Genomic DNA, 19,191 nt, shown 5'->3' with positions numbered 1-19,191 from the left:
CCGAATCCAAACATTATATAATGCTTTCCTAACAATATGGTTTTTGAAACCCTTGTGAACTTTAACCTTGTCATACCATAAATATGCATGCCAACCAAACCTGTTATCAAATCCTTCCAGATCCAGAATATCTGCATTCTCGAGAAGTAGCCAATCTTTCAACCAGCAGAAAGCTGCCGATTCATAGTACAGTCTCAAATCCGGCAGGGCAAACCCCCCTCTTTCTTTTGCATCAGTAAGTATCTTAAATTTTATTCTGGGCTTTTTGCCCTGCCAGATAAATTTAGATATATCTTTCTGCCACTTCTTGAAACAATCTAGTTTATCCACAATTTGTAATGTCTGAAACAAAAATAACATTCTAGGCAATACATTCATTTTGATCGCTGCAATTCGGCCTAACAAGGAAAGCTTCAAATTCGACCATATTTCTAGATCTTTCTTTACCTCTGTCCAATATTTATCATAATTGTCTTTAAATAAGTTCACATTTTTAGATGTCATGTTAATCCCCAAGTATTTTACTTTCTTTACCACCACTAACCCAGTTTCATTTTGGAATCTCTCTCTTTCAACATTTGTTAAGTTTTTTTCCAGAACTTTAGTTTTTAGTTTGTTCAACTTAAATCCTGCCACCTGACCAAAAAATTGAATTAACTCTAAAACTCTTTTTGTACTAGTGTCTGGCTCTTGTAAAGTCAATACTAGGTCATCTGCAAATGCCTTCAATTTATAATGTTTAGCTCCGACCTGAACTCCTTTTACCAGCTGGTCCCCCCTGATCATGTTCAACAAAACCTCCAGGACTGATATAAAAAGTAATGGGGATATCGGGCACCCCTGCCATGTCCCTTTTTCTATGGAAAGTTCGTCAGTAACCACATTGTTTACTATTGGAAAAAAGATAAGATTTTAGAGAAGATAAGAGATGGAGAGAAAAAGTTGAGATCTAAGCCAAAATCGAAGGAGATCTTGAGAGAAATTAAATTTTACCAAGCACAGTACGCGAAATTGATAAATCAAGAAGTTGAGTGGAAAATTAAACAAATGAAACAAAGATCATTTGAATCAGCTAACAAGTGTGGGAAACTATTAGCATGGCAATTGAAAAAGAGACAAAAATTGAATACAGTCACCAATCTAGAGATTGAAGGGAAAGATATCCAGAAACCCGAAGAAATTAGGAAGTGTTTCCAGAGATATTTCAAAAAGCTCTATACTCAAGGGCCACAAGAGGAGAAGGAGATAGACCAATTTTTGAAAACAAATGGTTTACCAAAACTTGCCCAGGAAAAGAGAACAATCCTGAATCATAAAATAACACAACAAGAAATAGAGGGTGCCATCCAGAATATGCAACTAGGCAAATCTCCAGGTCCGGATGGGCTTACCTCCAAGTATTATAAGATATTGAAAGATTATTTGATACAACCATTAATGGAGGTATGCAATCAGATTTTGGAGGGGAAGAAGGCACCGGAATCGTGGAAAGAAGCCTTTATCACATTGATCCCTAAAGTGGAAACTGAAAAGACTCAACTTAAGAACTACCGTCCCATCTCACTCCTAAATGTGGATTACAAAATTTTTGCAGATATTTTGGCAAGTAGATTTAAAAAAGTCTTAAATGAAGTAATTCACAAGGACCAGGCAGGCTTTCTCCCAGGAAGACATTTGTCTGATAATACTAGGAATATTATTGATATTTTGGAACTTTTGCAAACCAACATTAATACAAAATCAGTGTTAATTTTTGTTGATGCGGAGAAGGCCTTTGATAACATTTCTTGGAGGTTTATGAAGAAAAATTTGGAAGGGATGGGAGTGGGACGGGGGTTTGAAAATGGAATAGAGGCAATTTATTCAGAGCAGAAAGCTAAACTGATAGTAAACAATGTGGTGACAGAAGAATTTAAAATTGAAAAAGGAACACGACAAGGTTGCCCCCTATCCCCTCTGTTATTTATTTCTGTTCTGGAGGTGCTTTTGAACATGATTAGGGAAGACCGGTTGGTACAAGGAATACAGGTCGGAGTGAAACAATTTAAATTGAAAGCTTTTGCAGATGATTTGGTTTTAACACTACAGGAGCCAGAATCTAGTACGAAGAGAGTGTTAGAATTAATTTATGAATTTGGTCGGGTAGCGGGGTTCAAACTGAACAAGCAAAAAACCAAGGTTTTGGAGAAAAATCTGACACCTTTGGAAATAGATGGGTTTCCGAAAGAGACAGAGTTAAATGTTGTTAAAAAGGTAAAATACCTAGGGGTAAACTTGTCTGCCAAAAATTTGAATCTATTTAAAGATAATTATGAAAAATGCTGGTCAGAAATTAAGAAAGATTTAGAGATCTGGTCAAGATTGAAACTTTCCTTGTTGGGTCGAATTGCAGCTATAAAGATGAATGTATTGCCGAAGATGTTATTTTTGTTTCAGACCCTACAGATCGTGGACAAAGTGGAGTGTTTTGGGAAGTGGCAGAAAGATATTTCTAGGTTTGTCTGGCAGGGCAAAAAGCCCCGAATAAAATTTAAAATATTAACGGATGCAAAAGAGAGAGGGGGGTTTGCCCTGCCAGATTTAAGGTTATATTATGAAGCTGCGGCTTTCTGCTGGATGAAAGATTGGTTACTCCTTGAGAACACTGACGTCCTAGATCTGGAAGGGTATAATAATGTTTTTGGATGGCATGCATATTTGTGGTACGATAAGGTAAAGGTTCATAAAATGTTTAAAAACCATATTGTCAGGAAAGCTATATTTATGGTCTGGACAAAATACAAAGACTTATTGGAAGGTAAGACCCCGAGGTGGTTATCACCAGCGGAGGCCAAGGTTTGAAAAAAACCCAATATGAAGGCCGGATGGCCGAAATACTGGGAAATAATAGAAAAAATTGGAGATAATTGGAGGCTGCAGAGCTTTGAAAAATTAAAGAATAGGGTGCAAGACTGGTTTCATTATGCTCAAATTCAAGAGGTTTTTAAGTCAGACAAAAAAATAGGATTCCAGGTGGAAAAATCGAAATTAGAGACAGAACTGTTAGAACCTAAGACCAAGGCGCTTTCGAGAATGTATAACTTGCTGCTTAAATGGAACACCCAGGATGAGATAGTCAAATCAGCCATGATAAAATGGGCTCAGGATATTGGGTACAACATTATGTTAGAAGACTGGGAAAGGTTATGGACCACTGGAATGAACTTCACGGCATGTAATGCCCTGAAGGAAAATATTATGAAAATGATATATAGGTGGTACATGACCCCAGTCAAACTTGCAAAAATATATCATCGGTCTGATAATAAATGTTGGAAATGTAAGGAGGCTGAAGGGACATTCTTTCATCTTTGGTGGACTTGTCCAAAAGTGAAGGCCTTCTGGGAAATGATCTATAATGAGTTAAAAAAGGTGTTTAGGTACACCTTCCCTAAGAAACCAGAGGCCTTCCTCCTGGGCATTGTGGACCAAAAGGTGTTAAAGAAGGATAGAACTTTTTTTATGTATGCAACTACAGCAGCAAGAATACTCATTGCAAAATATTGGAAGATACAAGACCTTCCCACGCTGGAAGAGTGGCAGAAGCAGTTGATGGACTATATGGAACTGGCTGAAATGACTGGCAGAATCCGAGATCTGGGAGAAGAGACAATGGAAGAGGACTGGAAGAAATTTAAGGACTATTTACAAAAACATTATAAGTTGTATGAATGTTAAGAATCTGCATGACTTGGAAATTTTAGCTCCTGCAATTAGATTAGGAAAATAGAAAGTTAAGTTATAAGTAAGAAAAAGTTGAAATTTAAAGTTATTTTATGTATTATCTTAAGGTATAAATATTTGACAAAAGGTACTTTAAATTTAGAAGTAAAACACTCTGAAAGATATAAATAAGATACGAAACAAGGTAATAATTTGCTGATATGTTTATTGTAAAGAACGCAGGGTGAGGGAGATGTGGGGAAGTCCAGTTAGTAACCTAAAAATGTATTTTGAAAGTTGGATTGTTTTTCTTTCTTTCTTTTTTCTGGTTTGTCCTTCTTTTTCTTTTCTGTAAACTGAAAATGTAATAAAAAATTTAATTAAAAAAAAAACAAAGAAGAGAAGTTTTGCAATTTGTAAGGAGAAAGAGGGAAAATTAGTAAGCTTGGGTCGCTTTCACTCAGGAGGAATTGGGTTGAGCAGAATTTGAGTTGCAAAATTTTGGGAAATGTTGAAACGAACCTTGTTTTTGTGGTAATTTGTAATACTTTTTAACACCCTTTACAGATTTCAAGTCACTTTGTTACTTTAGAAACATACAATGTGTTCTGCATAACTTGGTTATACATTAAATTATCCTGATTGGTACAGTGGTGCCCCGCAAGACGAACGCCTTGCAAGACGGAAAATCCGCTAGACGAAAGGGTTTTCCGTTTTGGAGGCGCTTCGCAAAACGAATTTCCCTATGGGCTTGCTTCGCAAGACGAAATGTCTTGCGAGTTTTTCTGACTTTTTTCCCCTCCCCCCCCTTTTTCTAAGCCACTAAGCCACTTATCAGCTGATCCGCTAAAAGCCGCTAAAAGCCGCTAAAAGCTGCTAAGCCGCTAATAGCGCTAATCCGCTAAGCCGTCAATGGGCTTGCTTCGCAAGACGAAAAAACCGCTAGACGAAGAGAATCATGGAACGGATTCTTTTCGTCTTGCGAGGCACCACTGTATTTCAAAAGTTCAGATCCGTATCCGGGAGCTACTGTTGCTGCAAAATACAGTGGTGCCCCGCAAGACGAACGCCTCGCAAGACGGAAAACCCGCTAGACGAAAGGGTTTTCCGTTTTGGAGGCGCTTCGCAAAACGAATTTCCCTATGGGCTTGCTTCGCAAGACGAAATGTCTTGCGAGTTCCTGCGGGTTTCCCCCCCTTTCCCCCCTCTTTTCCTAAGCCGCTAAGCCGCTTATCAGCTGATCCGCTGATAAGCCGCTTATCAGCTGATCCGCTAAAAGCCGCTAAACCGCTAATAGCGCTAATCCGCTAAGCTGTCAATGGGCTTGCTTTGCAAGACGAAAACGAAGAGCCTCACGGAACGGATTAATTTCATCTTGCGAGGCACCACTGTATAACCATTAGGGAAAGGAGTTTCGTTCCTTTAATCAGCATGTCCAGAAGGCACTCTGAATGTTGCTTTGCAGTGTTGTTGCCACCTACAACAAGATTTGTTGTAGATGAGTAGATTTGCACTTTCTGTGGCCTGCCCCCCTTGGTCTGGGGCTGGATGTGTTGCATTTCAGTGTGTGACTACTGCAGTTGCATTGCAAAAATTTCCATATACAGTGGTACCTCGGGTTACATACGCTTCAGGTTACATACGCTTCAGGTTACAGACTCCACTAACCCAGAAATAGTGCTTCAGGTTAAGAACTTTGCTTCAGGATAAGAACAGAAATCGTGCTCTGGCGGCGCGGCAGCAGCAGGAGGCCCCATTAGCTAAAGTGGTGCTTCAGGATAAGAACAGTTTCAGGTTAAGTACGGACCTCCGGAACGAATTAAGTACTTAACCCGAGGTACCACTGTACACATATATTGTGTGTACGTTGTTCTTAAATTAAAATACTTATTGTGGGGGGTGTTGTTCTCAGTGTTATTTGTTTCTTAATAAGTAAAATGTAAATTACAGTAGGTCATTAAATGATGCCCCAAATCAATATTTTAAGGGTGGGGAGAGACAAATCCTCTTTGATTGCAAAGGCCTTCCATGTAGGCAGCTTCTGTCCCAAAATAGATCGGGGGGAGAGCCTGGGAAAGGGCGCCTGTAACAGACCATTGTGTATATTAGGATTAAAACAATAACAAACAATGGAATAGAATGGCAAAAGTGGAGGAGAATGCTTGTTCTGCTGTTGAGATTCAGCTAGATGGCTCTGGTGAGAGAGAACCTTCCATAGAGTCCAGGGGGTCCTTCGTTCGAGCGCAAGGCCTTCCTCGCTTTCTGCTGATATTTTCCTCTCCCGCTGCAGTTCTCCTGTACCTCCTCCCACTTGTGATTATTGGGAGCAACTTCTGGTGTGTTGGGAGATGTATGTGGACACGGCTGCCAAGGGAAGCATGAGAGCCTCATTATTTGACTGGAGTCCAGCTTCTCCAGATCCAACCCAATTCATTTAGTGTCCCAGTTGTACATTCGCTTCAATTTCCCCCTTCCTTCTGCGCAATGTGGCAATGGACTGTAGTGCCACTGGCGCATTGTCAAACACTGCTGCTAGTATAAGAGCTGCGGTCCTTATTTCTTAGCCCAGGAAGGCCTTGTGCTGCTTGTTTTGTGTTTAAATGCTTCTTGCTTATAAAAACAAAGTTTGCCCTTGGTCTTTCCTCTGTGCCTAGTGTGTGCCAGTTCCTGAGCCGCTGTCAGAGCCCCAGCGGAGGCTTTGGAGGGGGACCAAACCAGTACCCACATCTTGCTCCAACGTACGCAGCCGTCAATGCTCTCTGCATTATTGGGACTGAAGAGGCATACAGTGTTATCAACAGGTAAAATCGTAGCAGGGACCCCCTCCCCTCTGCTCAGATCCTAGATATTAGGTGAAGCCTGAAGCATTCTTGACCAATGTCTGCCAGTACAGTCCCCCTCTTCGGCCTTCCTACTTGCTGAAGAAGAAAGGTTAGCTGGTAAGCTGGGCTGGTGGCCCTTTCCCAACACAACCTTTGCCACAATGTGCTGCTTGGTGTCTACATCCACCACACTGCCTCCTGTCCACTTGTTGGTAGCCTCCTTTGCTTTGAATCAAGGAGAGCAAAGCTCTTCCTGGCGCTCAGGCCTTTCTTGCACTCCAGGGCTAGAGAAGGGTTAGCTCCATATTTAGAAAAAATAAATCTAGGTGGTTAGTCCAGGTTCATGTTTTTAACCAGGGTTCTGCGGAACCTTTGGAGTCCACTTTCATCGCTAGGCATTCCAACGTACACCTCAGGCACATCACTTTCCCATCCTGCACCAGCCAGGCGTCCCTACCCAAAGAGTGGGAGTGACCACAAGTCACACGCAGCCTGATCTAGTCCCATAGTGCATCATGTGACACCAGTGGTGAAATGGTCAAAATCAGTCTCTCTCTGGGAGCTGTGGGTCCAAACATGGAGGTTGTGTGAGATGATGTATTTCTTTTATTTAGGCTTGTACAGCAGGGCAATGGAATAGCAGGTTTTACCTTAACATGAAAACACCGTGGTGGGGACAAAGTCAGAAGAAGTTGTGGAACCTGCTTTTTCGGAGGGAAAGTTGGCGGGGGGCTCTTATTGGTAGGGAGAGGGGGCTGGGTTGCCATAGGATATCATGACATGTTGGAGGGGTTCCTTAGCCAGCGAAGAACTGAAAACTCCTGGCCTAGATGATCCTGAAGCGCATTTTCATTCATGTGGGTTGGCTCTTCCAGCATCTCAGTTGTTTTTCCCCTCTTAATAGGGATAAATGTTCTCTATTGTTTTTTCAGAGAGAAGTTGCTGGACTATTTGTATTCCCTGAAGCAGCCTGATGGCTCCTTCATCATGCACATAGGGGGAGAGGTGGATGTCAGGTGTGTTGGAAATGTTTCAAGTATTTCTTTCATGTGATGCTCAGCAGCTTTGGGTTCTGATGAAATTTTTGTAGCAATGGTGTTCGTAGAGAGTTTTGTCTTAGCACAGCAAGCATTAATCCTGTTTTGTAATACAGTGGTGCCTCGCAAGACGAAAAGAATCCGTTCCGCGAGTCTCTTCGTCTTGCGGTTTTTTCGTCTTGAGAAGCAAGCCCATTAGCGGCTTAGCGGCTTAGCGCTATTAGCGGCTTAGGGGCTTAGCGGATCAGCTGATAAGCGGCTTAGCGGCTTAGCAGATCAGCTGATAAGCGGCTTAGCAGATCAGCTGTTAAGCGGCTTAGCGGCTTAGTGGATCAGCTGTTAAGCGGATCAGCGGATCAGCTGTTAAGCGGCTTAGCGGCTTAGTGGATCAGCTGTTAAGCGGCTTAGCGGCTTAGTGGATCAGCTGTTAAGCGGATCAGCGGATCAGCTGTTAAGCGGCTTAGCGGATCAGCTGTTAAGAGGCTTAGCGGCTTAGAAAAAGGGGGGGAAAGGAAAAAAAACCCGCAGGAACTCGCAAGACATTTTGTCTTGCGAAGCAAGCCCATAGGAAATTCGTTTTGCGAAGCACCTCCAAAACGGAAAACCCTTTCGTCTAGCGGGTTTTCCGTCTTGCGAGGCATTCGTCTTGCGGGGCACCACTGTAGTGTAGCTAAACTTCAGTGGAGGAATAAGATGCTGGCTTCTAATGTTAGGAAGATTATGGGAGCCATTATTTGCTTCTTTCAGCTGTAAGTGATGTTAAATATTCCTGGCTTGTCCCTCTAGGGGGCAGGAAAAGGCAGTCCTTGGCTGCAGTTCAAGAGAAGTGCTTGCATGTGGAAAGAATGGCAGACATGGCCAGTTTGTTTTGGTGCAGCAGATTCTAAAGCTGAAGAAGAAAATCTTTTTCAACTTGTACAGTGGCTTGCTGTGACAAACCATTTTAAATGAAGCTCTGGCTCTTCTTTCAGGGAAGAATGTAACCTTTATTTTTCTTCCCCTGGGATTTCAATGAATAATGTTGTGAGCAAGGCTTTTTCTGTCTTAATTAACAATATTGAAATCCGCTCAGTATCTTTCCGTGGCTACTAATATAAATCTAGGATACCAGTCCCTTGGTGCATCAAGGAAGGAAAGAAATGGATGCACTGGGGTAAACTCTTCTGAATTTAGCTCCTGGTGTACCTTCCATTCTAATAGCCTCATCCAGAGTAATTTTATTTTAAAACAAACAAAACATGGTCTCTCTCTCCCTCCCTCTCCTCCCACCCTCTCCTCCCACCCTTGCCAACAAGCTGAGTACATTGAGCAAATGCCTTCTCAGGGTTGCTCAGATATTAAAACCAAGTCTTGAGTATAGAATGACTTAACTTCCAAGTACTCTCTTTGTGACATTTCTACGGTCATGGCTGGGTGGTGGATTGTGCAGTTTAATATGACTGGTGTCTCCCTGACAGCAGTAGCTCGGCTTGCATGATTCTTCATCCATGTGTAGAAGTTAAATAGTCTCATATTTAAATCTCAGGAGTGCGTATTGTGCTGCATCGGTGGCCTCGCTTACCAACATCATCACACCAACTCTCTTTGAAGGGACAGCGGACTGGATAGCAAGGTAGGAAAACACTTAGCTCTTGTTTGGCCTTGGACACCTAGTGCTTCTTTGGTTGCCAAGTTTGAGTGTAGTTACCTGCCCAGCAGCAGGAGTCTAGAGAACGAGAAGGAAGATAATTGTTGTATTGTGGACAAGAAAACATATCCTGTGGTTTCCCCCCTGTTTTTGTGTTTTGCTTTTGAATTAGATGCCAGAACTGGGAGGGTGGGATCGGTGGCGTCCCTGGCATGGAGGCTCACGGAGGGTACACTTTCTGTGGACTGGCAGCGCTGGTCATTCTGAAAAGTGAGCACGTCTTGAATCTGAAAAGCTTATTGGTAAGTAACCATTTGCCAGCCTGGTTCTAATTCTCTCTGTGCTGCTGTTTCGACATTCACTATGGCTCAGATCCAGAGCTCCCATGAGCAGACCACTGTTCATAGGTGGAGAAGTGAATTTTAGCATTCCCCATAAAGCTGCTCCAGAGCGTCAGGGGACCCTTCAGAGCAGAACTGCGGGTGGCACAGAGTAACCAGTGAAAATCCCTTGCCTCTTCTTCTTCAAATGAAGGAACCCTTTTCCTTTGTGGAAGATGCACTCTAGATGGAGCCTTATCAGTGCAGAAGGCACTGTCATAGCCATCACAATGCCAAAACATAGGATCCCACTGGATTTCAGTATCTGGGATTGGGATTCTCCTTTTGCCCTGCCCCTTCCATTCTTATGCTCTCCCTAAAAGTGTCTGTCTGTACATTCACAGCACATATTCATAATCATTCCCTTGAGCTCTGCATTAATTGATTAAAAGGAAACATGTACCATTTCTAACATTATTTCATAATATCGTGAAACCCCATTTTGTCTGTAACTGTCTTCAAATACGGGCATCCCCCACTGATGCGTGATTAGCTGGCATGTAACCGTGCATACGTGCAGCACCGGGAAATAAAGAAATAATTTGATTCAAACCTGAAATGGCAGGATCTCAGGGTCATTCATAAGATAGAAACATGATCTCTTGATGTTCACCAACGTGCCGTAATTTCTCATTTCCAGTTTTATTGGTTTGCTTGGTTGCTTGTTTCCTCGTTTAGTTTAATTATCAAAAACCTCTTCATATTTTCCGTGGCAACCTGGGCATGTTAGGTTTTGCTGCAGGAAACCCATGAAGCATGAAGGGGACGGGGGGACGGGTGTGTGCCCTCCGACTCCCCAGACTGTGCTAGGGGTCTGCAGTTGTCTGTGGCTCCCTCCATTGATATATCCGCTGGGTGTAGCAGGTCCTGTGGCTGCGCTGAGCAATAGTGATGTGTGCTTTCTCTCCCTGCTAGCACTGGGTTACAAGCCGCCAGATGCGTTTTGAAGGAGGGTTTCAGGGCCGTTGTAACAAGCTGGTAGATGGCTGCTACTCATTCTGGCAGGCTGGCTTGCTGCCTCTCTTACATCGAGCCCTGCATGCCAAAGGTGAGTCTGAGCACTGCAGGCTTGTCCCCAATTCCCCAGGTATGCTGCCCCTCTCACTTGCTTCCTCTCACCCCCAAACTGTTAGATGTGGAGTTTTTCGTTTGAGGAGCCTAGCGTGAGCAAAAGACACAATATGTGCTTCACTGCAGCATTTGTATTCTCTGTCCTTGCGGAAACTAAAAAAAACAACAACCTCCCTTTCAATGTTACAGTAGAACCGGCATCAACATGTCATAGGATTGAAAATAACAAAGCTGTTGGGGGACCCATGAAAACTGTCATTGTATCAAAGAGTGCCAGTGCCATTCTTCCCCAGTACTTGCCCTCCACTCCCCCCCCAAATGTCCCTCATTCACCTGCTTTTTCCATGTTTACCTCCCCGCACCTTCACAGCCAAACTTTCCAACTCCCCTTCACTTAACTACTGTCCTTGCAGAGATTTTGCGAAGCTGGGGCAGCTGATGTGACAGTTGCACTCTGAGAGGAAAAAGGGACCCAAGCAATAACTGCACTTTAATGCACAACCGTCACCCTAAACTGGGGTGGGTTTTTTGGGGGAGGGGGGTTCCTGCGAGGGTGATTTATGAGCAAAAGGGGTGGATGCCCTCCTTTCTTGCCTCTCTCTCCACTAGATGCAAGAGGGCAATGTAATAGGTGAAATTTAAAAATATATATATTATAATGCACAATTGCTCCGCAGAACTCTCTGCTTACAGATGTATCAGGGTATACCATATTTTTTGCTCTATAAGACTCACTTTTTCCCTCCTAAAAAGTAAGGGGAAATGTGTGTGCGTCTTATGAAGCGAATGCAGGCTGCACAGCTATCCCAGAAGTCAGAACAGCAAGAGGGATTGCTGCTTTCACTGCACAGCGATCCTTCTTGCTGTTCTGGCTTCTGAGATTCAGAATATTTTTTTTTCTTGTTTTCCTCCTCCAAAAACTAGGTGCGTCTTGTGGTCTGGTGCATCTTATAGAGCGAAAAATATGGTAATTTAATTTTAAAAGGACCTACTCATCTATGGAAAAATTGGGTTGTGGTTAGTTACTAAGCAGTATATTCAAGGCATCCATATGTACAAGGAAATCTCCAACACTTTTCTCACTTATTGAACGTACGGTGCTAGCTTGATGCTCTGTGATTTTAAAACTTCCCGAAATCTCTGGATGTGGCCAGTGTCAGAGGACCAGTCTGAAGGTATGTGGGGCATGATGGTTTGTTTATAAGCATATCTGTGCAGGGTTACCGGTTCCTTTGGCATACCAGCCCAGCATGTACCTAAATATCCCTGTTGCGCTATCACTGTAGGAACTGGCAACAGTTTAAAAGTGACAATAGCAGGGAGTAGGGGTTATGTTGCTTTTAAAAGCAAAATGAAAGCACACTCTGCAACCTTCTTCTGTTGGACCTCAGAGCTGGAATACTAGCCAGATGAACCATTTTGCACGATGTAGGAGACAGTTTCAACACGCAGAGAGGAGAGTTCCAATCGCAGGATGCAATGAATTTCTATTATTAGGTTAACTGCCTCAGATGAACTCTGCCAGCACATGCTCCTTGCGTGCTTCCCTTCCACCTTTCCTTGTTGCATCCCCTCCACAAGCTGCTGCTTGTTATCTGCTTGCTGTCCTTGCTTTCTCTCATTAGATTAAGGAACAAGGAAATGACTGCCCGATAGTGAAAATGGAAGGCTTCTGTGTGGACAAGGCCCAAAAGTGGGTGGCCATAGCTCTGCCCTTGCGAAGCGGAAGAAGGGAGGGAGTGCAGTCTTCCATTTGGTGTCTTCCTGTTGGCCTGCTCTTTCTCCAGTGGAAGTGTTAGCCTCTTACTGGGGTTTTTGTTCCTTTTAGGTGACTCTGCCCTCAGTATGACACACTGGATGTTTGACCAGGAAGCGCTTCAAGAGTACATCCTACTATGCTGCCAGTGCCCTGCCGGGGGCCTCTTGGACAAGCCGGGCAAGTGAGTGTTGGTCACCCTAACTGAGAAAATCTTTACTTGTGACTCAGCATACAGCAGGAATACCCATGACTGGGATTAAATTTACAAGCGGTTTTTTAAACAACAGAAGTACAGTGGTTCCTAAACTCAATCCGTTCTGGAAGTCCGTTCAACTTCCAAAACATTCGCAAACCAAGACGCAGCTTCTGATTGGCTGATTGGCCCCGGAAACAATGCCAACAGCTGAAACGGACATTTGGCTTCCAAAAAAAGTTTGCAAGCCAGAACACTTACTGTATTTTTCACTCTATAGGATGCACTCCCCCCCCCAAAAAAAAATGAAGGGGAAATGTGTGTGCGTCCTATGGAGCGGATGCAGGGGGGAGGTAGGTAGGAAAAGCCCCCAAAAGCTGCACACAAGCTCCGCGCGGCTCTTGCGGGCTTTTCCTCAGGAGGGAGAAGGGACTGACACAGCCAGTCAGTCCTTTCTCCCTCCTCGTAGAAAAGCCCACAGGAGCCGCGCACTCCCTAAAGGGTGTGCGGCTCCTGTGGGCTTTTGCGGGAGGTGGGGGTATTGCCATAGCTGCGTGCAGCCTCTCCCTGCCAGAGAGGTGGCGCGCGGCTAAAGAGGCTGCTGCCATAGCCGTGCACCACCTCTCCCAGCTGGGGGTGAAGAAGGGGGAAAAAAACGTATTTTTCGCTCTGTAGGACACACCGGACCATAGGACGCACCTTGTTTTAGAGGGGGAGAACAAGAAGGGGGGAATTCTCCCCCTCTCTGCGCAGTGCCTCCTGCTGCTTCGCTGAAGGGGTGCTGGGCAGAGAGGGGGAGAATTTTTTTTTCTTGTTCTCCCCCTCTAAAAAAGGTGCGTCCTATGGTCCGGTGTGTCCTACAGAGCGAAAAATACAGTACTTCCAGGTTTGTGGCGTTTGGAAGCCAATTTGTTCGGGAGCCAAGCCGTTTGGGAACCAAGGTACCACTGTACTATAAGGTGAAAGAATATCACAAAGAAGATGATTACGGGAAACTAATCTGGCACCCAACTTGGGGCTTTGCGTACCCTGCACTGAAACAAATTGAGATTTTGCCCCTGAGGGTGGCTGAGTGGAACAGTTGGGCTTCCAGTTTCTCACTCACCTCAACCTTGTGTATGTTTCTACCGCCAGGTTCCGGGATTTTTACCATACCTGCTATTGCCTCAGTGGGCTGTCGATAGCACAGCATTTTGGCAGCGGGGACCTTCTCCATGAAGTAGTGCTAGGAGTGCCAGAGAACCGCCTGGTAAGCTATGCCAGGATGTGGCTGTGTTTGTGCGTGTGTTTTGTGTGTGTCTTAGGAATGAACCCAAGTGAAAGTGACACAGATCAGGAAGATGCCGCTCCAATCCATCCCTAAATCTGTTCTATCACATTTCCCATATTTCATCAATTTTTTTAAAGGAAATCTAATGAAAATTGCATTCATTTACGTATTTAAATATGGAAATTGCCACAAAATTTGTTATTTCTGACCATATTTTCTCTCAAAATTTGAACAATTTTCTCCTAAAACACAAATGCTTTTATATTGCTATTTAAGCAGAGACGTGCATAACAAAACTGGGAGAACTGCAGAATCCAAAGGATAACTATGTTCTGATCTGCATCTTAGTCCAAGTGGTGCAGAACAAGTTAGTTCATAACAGAATTTCCAATCACATACTTTTGAATAGGTGGAAAGTAAGCTAGTGCTTTTGAGGATGCCATTCAGCTGCAAGTAAATCCTGTCTGCAGCTCATAATCCTGGAGACACTAGTGAAAATTCAGTATGTGTGTTACAGCGGTGAATTGATTTCATTCACTTTTTTGCCATCTCACTGCGCACTGGTAATGGCAACCTTCATTGGCGCCATGCCTTGGCATGAAGGCTGCTTTCAGACACTTGGGCTAGTGAGATAGGGCAGGGACTCTGAGTCCCCTCCCTTCCCTTTTCACAGCCATGTTAAAAAGGTCTTCAGACAGGGCTGCCCTTGCTACTGAGGAAGGCAGGTGGTGACATTCCACAGCCAACAGGCCTCAGTATCCTGTTGCCTCTGCATCTTCATAGGCCTGCCTCTTAAAGATTAGGGTAGAAACATCTCAAATTTGGTGTGTGGTAGTTTTGGGTTTCCTTTATATTTTAACTCTTCTCATCGGGAAAGTGTGTCAGAAATTTGGCATGAACCTTCCCCCTCTGTGACATAGCCAAAGGCAGAAAAGGATACCACACAGCAGTTAGACTGTGAACCACCCTGAGACCTCCAGATATAGGGCAGTATATAAATTCAATAAATAATAATAATAATAATAATAATAATAATAAAAAATAATCAGGCAGGACCAGAAATGGTGTTGTGTGTGTGTGTGTGTGTGTGTTGGATGTGAGTAGCACACTTGCTACACCAAATAGTTTGTTGTTGTTGCAAGTCGCATGGTGGCTATGGATGCTTAATTTCACAGCATTTGAGGTAACTGGGCTTGACAGGTTAGGAGGAAGGAGTGAGGTTTGGGATAAAGAGCAATGTGGATAAGGCAGAATATGAAGTATAATGAAAGAGGGGTGCTTGCTGAGGCTCTTGTCTTTCTGCATAGGCAGTGTGAGCTCTTTGGTCTGTGAGCTTTCAACAGGCATAGCCTTCCCGTTCTCTTCTATGACCCTCCATCCCAAGCCAGATTCTCCTGCTGTGTGGTATGCGTCAAGTATGATTACAGCCTTGAACTGTGAACTTTGCTTCTCATTGTGCATTCCTTATTCCTCTCATGGGGAAATGTCCCTCTTGCACTGGGAACATTTCGAAGAGAAGCATTTTCTTGTGAGATTGCCCCAGTGCTGCTATGCTGCAGTGAATGTCTCCTCAGAGAGGCTTGAACAAGGCCAGCTCCAGGTTTGAGAGGCGGGGCTTGGCAAGATGCCCTTTCTGTGGAACCACCCCTTTCCTTTGTTGTGTCACTGCAACAGCTGGTAGGCAGGCAGTGGTAAGGAACAATCCTTACCTCCAGCTAGAGTTCCTTGCTGCTGTTGCTGCTTCCCCACTTGAGAGGCAGCTAGGCTGGCAAGCAAGTGGTGGCACAATGGGAAGGAGCCCGGGGTTGGTGCTGAGCTCTTGGCAACTGCTCAAGGATAATGAGCCCTTCAGAGTTGAAAATATGTGGATAACGTCTAGTAAACTCTCAAAAGCTACAGCGGAGCTGATGAAAACTTCTTTCAGTGGTCAGGATGCTGGGCTTCGGACTCCTGTAGCTCCATACATATTGCCATGAAATATGTCCTTAAATAACTTGCTTTCATTAACTTACCTAAATTGACAGACTTGGCTTCTCTTGCTATGGAACTGGTGAGAGTAGACAGAGTTTCCCCTTTAATTCCTGTTTGTTTCCTTCCCTCCAACAGCAGCCTACGCACCCTGTGTACAACATCTCCCCCGACAAAGTGGTGCAAGCCGTGATGCACTTCCTGAAGAAGCCTGTTCCAAGTACAAAGGAGGAGCCTGTTGCTAATTGAGGGGGGGGCTGCTGCCCGGGTAGACACCGTGCAGTGCCTTGTCCTGCCGTTCAACGCATGGCACTGCAAGTCGTCTTGGCCATTGTGGAGGGGCCCTGGCCCTGGAGCTAACTTTTTGATTATTTTCAAACTGGGCTCAACTTTTGTGTGTGCATCTTTTGAGAGAGTTCTGCTAGCCATACCAAAACCTGATCAGTTTTCAGGACCTAGTAGCAGATGTGGTGGCGGCATACGGTTAGACATGCTGGCTGCTCATTTGCGTGGGACACACTCTCACCTTGCAAGCAGCAGTTTTGGTTTTGAAATAATGCAGCATGTTAGTATCTTAAGCATCTGGCAAACCAGTTCTGTTGTTTCATTTGCACTATGCTAAGTAATTTGGGGGTGGTGGGGCCAGCTTCCTAATAGGCTGATTACTGGCCTAGCCAGAGTTGGTGCCCTGATCCCATACCCTTACAGGCAATATATTCTGTCCATTTATACTCCCTGAAGCTATTCCAAGTACTGCTAACATGGGACTCTGGCTTTAAAATGTAAGCATATTCTGAGTCAATAGTGTGCACATCAACACTGTATTAGTTGTGTGTTGGCTGCTGGAGCACATCCCAGGGGTGTTGTCTTGGATACCCCACTTGTGTTAAGCTCTTTTCCATTATGCAAAGTGGTGTTGAAGGTCTCACTCTGCATCGAGCAAAAAAGAGGCCACTGGCAAGATTCTGTGCAAAATTCTTCCCCTCCCTTGCATATTGGTACTAGCCTGCCTAGTGGCAGGACTGACAATGTAATAATGTTTGTGCATTTTATTAAACATAAACTAATTCCTTTCTTATTATCTGTCCAGTTGTGACCATTCATAAAACTTTTTGATGCAATTGTATTTAAGGTTTTAATTTGTATGTCTGCTAGGAGGGCCTTTTGGTGCTCGTCTGCATGTTTGAGAGGGAAATTACAATATTTTCCTTTTGGGACTATGCCGTTTGCAATGCTTTCTCAAGGCATGCTTATTAGCGCTTACTTCTAACCAGTGTCTTAAAGCCGCACAACACTTCTGTTGAAGCTAAGCAGCCCTGATATTGAACCCTTCCTGGAAACTATATGTAAACTGAACTCTTGGAGGAATTACGGCGTCAAAGAGGTAAACAATCCTAGCCTTTCGTAAGCAGAGCAGACTAATACATAACCTGTAGAACCACTGTCATCCTTAATGAGTACCATAGTAGCCCCAACAACAGGGCTTGAGATTTTAGCTCCATGCAAGTAACCGTGTGCGGTGAGAGTGGGGCTGTGTGCTTGCCCTGTGGTTGTCCCCTTGCAATGGAGGGAAAGTCTGAAGCAGGGAAGGAAGCTTGTTGAATGGTCACAGGCTGTTCCTCTCAGCTGGAACCCTGAATACCCAGGGCGGCAGCTCTCACCGAGACAGCCTATGTGATCAAACATGCTTCAAACCTCCCCACAACATGTAGATAGCATGGGGCAGGGTGATATTGCTTGGAGATATAATGGCTGGAGATTATAATTTACTTTTCAAGCAGCTGCTATTTGTCTCTTAATCTTGCGATGAATATAGATAACTGTTAAGTGGTATCGCCACTGGAGGAAGGCGGGAACAACATATTGGAAGGTATTTTTCCTTTGTTTGTTCCTGGCTCCTCTTTCTGCTCTCTTCCTGTCCCAGCTCCTTTTCCCTCCTCCCAGCTTCCATTTTCAGCCTTTGGGAGGCTGGTACATTCCACTGACATTTCTCTTTTTCTTTGGCACACCTGTACCTTGAGCTGCCAAGTCAGACCAGGCCCTGCTAAAATAAACACAACTTTGCAACCATCCTAAGCACATGTATAAAAGCAGCTTTGTGGGCCAAACTGGTACTTTGGGAGGAGAATTAAAGTGTGTTTAAACTGCTGAATGAAAATTGCCAGTAGCTTGCACAGTAAAGCTTTAGAATTTGGTATTGGGTGCACACATGAAGGCTGCAAGGATAGGTGTAAAATGGCTGGGCAATGCTTGGTGATATTTCTTAAGGCAGAGGGAATTTCAGGACATCAAGTGAATTTAAAGCTTTAGCAGCACGTGTTCCTACCTCTGATGCCTGAAAGTGGCATAAATTACAGTTGGAAGTGTTAGACGCACATTGATTTGAGCAATACACTACAAGAGTGTTCACAATCCAGCTTTCTGGACTCTGAATTTGAGTTTCTTTGATGCAAAACTCAGCCCTGCCTACCTCTTCTCTTGAAGGGATCATGGCTTCTTCATTAAGACTTCAAAATCTTGACCAATCTGAAGAGAAGACACGCTGCAAGCTGCTTCCATGAGGGTGGGGGGAAGGCACTGAACAATATAATTTCCTAGGTAGTAGTGAAAAGGGTGCTTAGGAGGCAGGGTTGTTAAAAGCAACTTCATTCCCCTTGTGGGAAATGTGATTTCCTGGGAGATGTTTATGCATATATAGCAAAGCTATGCTCTTATTGAAGAACTGCTGACTAGATAGCAATTACTAGAGCAGTGTTGCCATCCACTGCAAATTAGGGTAATAATAGGTTTAATTGGTAGAAAGCTGTAGAACAGGAATGGGAAACCTATATGTATCCTCCCAAATGTTGAACTACAACTCCCATTATCCTTAACATTGGCTGGGGCTGATGGGAGCCCAACAGGAGCAAGTCACAAGTTCCCCATCCCTGTTGCAAATGTGACAAAGGGCAACTGGCTGCTGTATAGGTAGCTTTGCACAATCAGCAATAGTGGGGTGGACTATAACCACAGCCATAAAGCAGCACTGATCTTTCTGTTTGGCTTGTCTTCTTACCATTCCTTAATGAAGAAAATTGTAACATATTTTCATTGCATCTCAAGATGGCTAAACTTACATGCAAGATGCTGTTGTTACAGGAACTTTTAAAATGGGATTGTCCCCATCTGCACTTTGAAAAAGTACAGCCTCCTCTCTAGTGCAGCTTTTGGTCAGAGACTGGCCTGCATTCTAGGTTAGAACCTAAGGGACTTTTTGAGAGCCTTGAGTTCTACATGGTTTAAAGGGGGGGGGGGGGCTTAAAACCAAGTCAAGAGCGAGCCAGAGAATTCTGCCTGTAAAAAAACCATTAACCTTCCTTGTA

General features: G+C 44.0%; 1 protein-coding gene across 2 annotated transcripts in view; it reads left to right on the top strand.

Annotated features, from left to right (window-relative positions):
• The window catches only part of LOC307221506 (protein farnesyltransferase subunit beta-like), a 30,745-nt gene extending 13,838 nt beyond the window's left edge, over positions 1 to 16,907 (top strand). For both annotated transcript variants that reach the window (XM_079986056.1, XM_079986055.1), the window contains exons 5-12: positions 6,357 to 6,503; positions 7,457 to 7,540; positions 9,087 to 9,173; positions 9,361 to 9,490; positions 10,484 to 10,616; positions 12,468 to 12,579; positions 13,726 to 13,840; positions 15,968 to 16,907. In XM_079986056.1, the coding sequence (XP_079842182.1) occupies positions 6,357 to 6,503; positions 7,457 to 7,540; positions 9,087 to 9,173; positions 9,361 to 9,490; positions 10,484 to 10,616; positions 12,468 to 12,579; positions 13,726 to 13,840; positions 15,968 to 16,078 (919 nt within the window). In that variant the 3' untranslated portion in view covers positions 16,079 to 16,907. The remainder of the gene's footprint in view (positions 1 to 6,356; positions 6,504 to 7,456; positions 7,541 to 9,086; positions 9,174 to 9,360; positions 9,491 to 10,483; positions 10,617 to 12,467; positions 12,580 to 13,725; positions 13,841 to 15,967) is intronic.
• Positions 16,908 to 19,191: the final 2,284 nt, after the last annotated feature.

The sequence above is a fragment of the Podarcis cretensis genome, assembly GCF_951804945.1.
Source record: "Podarcis cretensis genome assembly, chromosome: 1".
NCBI classification, from domain to species: Eukaryota; Metazoa; Chordata; class Lepidosauria; order Squamata; family Lacertidae; genus Podarcis; species Podarcis cretensis.
Note: the sequence above shows the minus strand (reverse complement) of the source record. Positions and strands in the feature narration are given on the sequence as shown.